The sequence below is a fragment of the Pogona vitticeps genome, chromosome 6, assembly GCF_051106095.1.
Source record: "Pogona vitticeps strain Pit_001003342236 chromosome 6, PviZW2.1, whole genome shotgun sequence".
Taxonomy (NCBI): domain Eukaryota; kingdom Metazoa; phylum Chordata; class Lepidosauria; order Squamata; family Agamidae; genus Pogona; species Pogona vitticeps.
This window is the reverse complement of record NC_135788.1, coordinates 76,749,015-76,755,014: the sequence shown is the minus strand read 5'-3', so window position 1 is coordinate 76,755,014 and position 6,000 is coordinate 76,749,015. Positions and strand designations below refer to the sequence as shown.

The 6,000-nt window shown below is 35.9% G+C and overlaps 1 protein-coding gene across 6 annotated transcripts in view; it reads right to left on the bottom strand.

The window, feature by feature from the left end:
• Window positions 1-261: 261 nt before the first annotated feature.
• The window catches only part of BRD9 (bromodomain containing 9), a 29,216-nt gene continuing 23,477 nt past the window's right edge, over window positions 262-6,000 (bottom strand). For all 6 annotated transcript variants that reach the window (XM_020814965.3, XM_020814968.3, XM_020814969.3 and 3 more), the window contains exons 15-17: window positions 5,688-5,790; window positions 3,688-3,855; window positions 262-2,355 (exon numbers count right to left, since the gene is read on the bottom strand). In XM_020814965.3, coding sequence (XP_020670624.2) covers window positions 2,261-2,355; window positions 3,688-3,855; window positions 5,688-5,790 — 366 coding nt within the window. In that variant the 3' untranslated portion in view covers window positions 262-2,260. The remainder of the gene's footprint in view (window positions 2,356-3,687; window positions 3,856-5,687; window positions 5,791-6,000) is intronic.

Genomic DNA, 6,000 nt, shown 5'->3' with positions numbered 1-6,000 from the left:
TCACTCCAAAATGATTGCTTCAGAGCAACAGAAAAAATCCTGCTCTTCCATGGAAGGCATGACCAATGATTGGGGAGTTCCTCCTTTCATGATGAGACTTTGGCCCTAAACTCTCAAAATTAGAAGGATTAACCATTTGCTCTATTCTCCAATCTTCGGCTAATCAAGAATTTTGGCATCTTCTTCATTGCCCTCATTCCCATCAGCAGCAAGATTTCTTGTAATTCCTTTTTCAAAAAGACTCAAGATGACTTCCAGCAGTGGTGAAAAATAGAAAATTTAAACAACTGAATTATACATCATTATAATGTAAGATACTGAAAACATCAGTCACATGATAGACAATAAAATACAACACAGCTGATGCATTAAAATGCTTGGGCATAAGTGGAATTATTGGCCTGGTATCAATGCCAGGTGGTTCTCACTGGGAAGTGCAGTTCAAGCTTGACAATTATCAACAAAAAGGTCCTTTCCAACGTTACTCCCCTCCCTACTGGACATCAAATGTTCATATGAGGGTATGGGTAGATTTACAGCAGAATTGATATTGCAGTCCCAAATTATATTAGGCTTTAGCAGTTAAACGAGTCTGAAAACATAGGCAACTCAGTGTAAAAGTATCTTCTCAAGACCTGAAGTGAGTTAGACTGAGAAGCAGTTTGCACTATCATACACTTAACAGCAATAAAACACACTTGGGAGGATGGGCAGTTCTAGCATCCCAACCTCTGTAAAGCAAATGGGTTAGCTTTAATTATGATTTAGAAGGGGATGCATCTTCTAGGTAGGCTCTCAGAGTTTCTTTAGTCACTAAGACCATTTCCCAGGGCCCTTGCTGGATTGCAATGTGAGGGATAATGGAGGAGCTGCAGTGGGAAGGGGGGCATATATTCCCCATTTTTAAGGTGATTTATTAATGCTACTCTTCAATAATACTGTACTATTTGAGTCATGGGAAATACATTCAAATCAATGTGAAATTTGCCTTTCAATTAGTTTTGTACTGCATGGCATAATTTAACACTATTCTTTATGATGTTTTTCTTCTGTCTTAGCATTTCTTGTGCTCCATAAAAAGGATGGGTGCCTTTCCCAACATCCATCCTTTTCTTCAGCTACAATGCCTAGTCCTTTTCTTTTGGCCACAGTGCTTCTATTAGTCTCAATCCTTCCCCATCTTGAGACATCATCTCACTGAGTTCTCCTCAATCTGCCCCCCTCACTTCACAGAAAAGTGTGTGGTATTAACAATTATGTTACATGCTGTCAAGTTGGTAGTAAAGATGGCCAGATGAGTATCATGCCCTTTCCTTATCCCAGTTGAACTGCAAACATTGTGCTGCTGCTCTTTGCTAGTATTTGGAAATTCTTGGAAACAATTTTGAATAGCATTAGCTTAGTTAACTAACTGTGCTGTCAATTGTGCTTAACAGTTCAGAAAGACAATACAATGCAGGTTATCACAGAATACTTTTCTATCTCAATTAGAACTATTCACAGAACTGACAAACATATTGCATTCTGGAAAAAACAGAATATGAATATATTTGAGTATTATTAATATTTACAGCACTGTTAATGAACAACTACTTATTCTACTTTACATGTAATAACAATTGCTTAAAAAATAATTCCATGTCAAATTTCACATACCTAATTTAAAAATAACAATTTTTTTACTATTTCTGCACATACAACTTCACTTGTATTCACAAAACATTTAAATAAACACATTAATTTTGCGATGATGTCCCTCCGTAGCACCATGACTTTTTCCCCCACCTAAAATTAAGAGGATCCAGAGTGTCAATTTCATCTAATCATCCTCACATGAACTGAGGAAAAGTTTACATGAATATAACAATAGTTGTGAAAACTGTATAACCACTGGGAATATTCAAACTAGAGAAATTCCTGTGTGGCTACAGTTGCATAAAAAGTACAAAATTTCTAAAGACTGGCAGCATGATAAACAGCTGGTTTGCAGTGTTTAATAAATATGGTCTCTTAAATATTAGTACATAATTTGCACCCACTTCTCCGTATCTATGGTACATATCCCTAAATTATGGTATGAGATGGTACAAATATCATGATACACTTACCACCCATATAACATTTACAAATATATCCACAAGCATAATTACATGACCATCCTCATACAAAAAATGAGGATGAATTGAAATGCTTACTACCTCATGGAACTCTGTAAAATGTTACATACTTAAAAAACAAATTAAATACTGTCTAAATGAAATTAGCTATTGGCATTTGGAGGTTCTGGAGACTGAAGAAATTCATAGGGGTCATGGACCATTTCTTGTTGTTCCACACTTAGATGAGAAGGGCTTCCTGTATAAAACAAGGTGGGGGAAGAAAAAAAGAAATCAGAAATGTTATTTGGGACAAATAGTAAAAAACTTCATACTCTCAGCATTTTAGTTAATATCAATGTTCTCCTACTGTTATTTCAGAAATGTCAACGTTTGGTCAAATTTATGTTCAGGAAGAAACAAACAAATCACCAAAGCCACTAGCTGATTTCTCACAGAACAATAAGCAAGAAAGTCCTGCTTATTAAACTATAGTGCAAACATCTGGTTTATTTTTGCTTTGCTTCTCTTTTGTGCAAACACTTTAGCCTTAGTGTGACATCCAAATCCAAAATGATGGTTTATTCTACCCAAATAAGGCAGTCATAAGCTACTTTTAAACCGGTACTCACCAGTTTAATAACTCTGGCTTGTTTTGATTAGAACATGTGAAGCCCTGAAACTGAAAGTCATGTCACACTGTTGCCATCTGATTTGCTTACTTATTCACATAAAGCGTAAAGAGAGGAATTGGCTGCATACAAAATACCCAAATTTCTGAGCCTAACTCCAGCACTGGAATAGTGCATCTCTTTCCAACATCATAATTTGTGGAATCTGTGTGCTTTGGCCAATGGTGTGCTAAGCCAGACAGCTCTTGGGGGATATGGAGGAGTACTAGACTCCAAGGGTCTAGGCCTTCATGTTTTCATACTTTATGGGAAGGGATGGACCTTGAGAGAGGTAATCTGGTTAAAGAGGAATAGAAAGCCTTAGTGGAGCCTCCAATATTATTGAAAGCTGCTCATTTCTAACCCCCACCAGAGCTACAGCACTCAGCTTGTATTGCACTTATGGGACTATCAGGGACCAAACACAACACGTGAAGTTAACTTGTGCAAATTTACTTTTAAGCTGTTTTATGCAAAAAATAATTTTGTTTAAGCCTTCCTGTATTTTATTAATTTTATATTCTGCAGTTTTGTTGGTGACTGAATTGTTAACTGCCTTAAGGATTAAACATTTTAAGTAAAAGTATTTCATCATCCTGAAGTGAATTTGATGTATGTACCATTATGTACTAAGGACTTTTGGACTACATGAAAAGGGCAATATAGTTAAAGTAATACACTGAAGTATACAAAGGTGTGAAAGGCTGCCAAGATGGCTGTGGGATTTCAGATGCTACAGTCCGAAAAGGTAACTTTTCCCATATCTTGTGACAGTTGTAAAAAGGAAGAGTGGTCAAATAAATGCTAGTCAAGAAGTAAAACTGTTGGTGCTGATGTTGCTGATAACACCAGCATATCTCAAGAATCTCACGATATAAAACGGAACTGAAAACGTGTTAAAATAGCTCAGCCTGATTTACCCAGATGATGCTGGTCCCTTTCAGAAGCATTAGAGAGGGAACTAAGGTTGGAGGAAGGCCTGGATCCTACTCTGTCAGTTTGTGCCTCATGAAGATCTTGGAGTAATTTTGTAGTTTCATCCAAGTGTAAGTGATTGTCATCATGGTCAAGTTCCTTCTTCACTTTACCTGAGAACAACAGCAAGCATTCAATTCAAGCTAGATAATTGGATGGGGAAAAAACTTAACACTGGAAGGGCTTTTGTAACCCCTACCCCCACTCGATTAATTTTGGTTTACAGTAAAAATACACTAAGTTTTTTATTTTCATCTTCTTTTCAGTAAGAAACTGTGTTCCTGTAGATGAAGAAGCTACAAATGATCTTCATACATGAAGATTGGAGATGCTCCAAAATATATTTACATGCAAAGTAAAATTCTACAAACTAATTTTCAAACTGGAAAGGGCAGTGGAGATTTGTGACTAAACATCTTGCCTCTCCATATTTATTGTAACTAAAATCAGCCACAGAGGTACTGGTGGGTGAGTGGCCAAAATCTAAACCATGGTTCTAGGGAAGATCTTACAAACTTTCCTTTTCATGATTTCCCCCCTTGTCCCATAGAAAACATATAAACACACAACTGTATATTTTATCTAATTTAATTCAGCAACTTAACCGGGGAGAAATTTCAACAGGTATGGTTTGGAAAAAATGAAGGTTTATCTTTACTACACCCAAATCCAAAGCCTCAGTTCAGTTTTCTTTGGAGGTTGCATTTTTGACTTAGAAAAAACCAAAGAATTACAACACAGGATGAGAGTATGGCCAATATCCCAAAGAAGCAAATAAAGAAGGATCATGCTGCTGCTCTTTCGCATTTACACTAGTCCAGATGCTAGCTACCAAAAAGCAATTTTTCCTGGCCTGCTATGAGAAGAGATATCTGCTCAGAGATCAGCTGTAGTTAAATATATCAACATATGCAAACATTTAGTCATAACAATTCTCAGTAGAAAAAGAAAAGGGGGTGAGTTAAAAATATTGTAGCAATTTAAAAACTAGCTACATTTGTTACTTTGTTATTGGCTTCTACAGATGGAAAAGAATCTCACCATCATGGACATGTACAGTATTTGTACTCCCTGTGTCTGAAGAAACAGATTTGGATCCACAAAATCAAACACTAAAATAAACCTGTTAGTATTTAAAGTGTTACAATGTTTTGTGTGTGTCCTCCCCCCAAAGCCTGAGATAAACATGGTTACTTCTTTGGAAATAAAATATTGCTTATGGAGTGCTGTAAGTATACATTTGGTATAACTAGCAACTAAGGAACTACCACCAGAATTCTATGTATTCATCTAGATATAAATCTAATTATGTTAATACTGTATTGCATTTCTGTGTAAGCATGCTTAGCATTTCACTATTAATTGACTGTCCAAAATTCTACATGGGTTAAATTAGATAAAAAAATTACAAATAAAGCCTACATATTATGAAAACCTCTAAATATCAATATAAAGAACTAAGTGTTTTTAAGATTTATAGAACTGTAACTTATCAGATCTAGAACCTGAAAATTGAAATACCAGAGTGAGAGTCATTCTGGATCAGACTCATCTATTGCAGCATTCTGTTTCTACAGAGGCCAACAAGAAGCTGTAGTAGATGGATGGAGTAGAAAGCAAAGTGTACAGACAACAACTTTCTTCTATTGTTGATCGAGGCTATTTCAGCAGTCCTAGATTATTAAACAAGGCCTTGCCCCATAGCTTGTGATTTTCATAATAAGGTTTTGATGATTATGCCAAGACTAAGCAATAAAATTAATTGCAAATGACTAATTCTACAGTCTTTAGTTTTTAGAAAAATGGTGGTTCTGCTGAGACTCCCAGCAATGCTAAAAGGATTTGTGAAAGCCAACATTTGAGAATCACTGAGTTGCATGGTCCAGATTATATACACATTACTAAATAATAAATCCAGTATTCAACTGCTAATGAAAACACCTACCTAATGAACTTAACATAGATATATCAAGCGACACATCTGAATATGGCTTCATACTTAAAAAATCCAAAACAGAACTAGTATTATCTCCAATGGGTTCTCCAACCTGAACAGAAAAACACAAGAGAAAATGATAACTACATTTAGCAATGGAATTGTTTGTTTAACAGTACTACCAATATTATTTTCCCTGAAGCATATTCTTAAATATGACATAGTCTGGGACACACCAAAGACCACTTAATGCTCAAAATTGTTGTGCATGGTAATTTACGCTGACAGGCAGCTACGAAGTAAGCTCTGCAAAAGAGTAGGT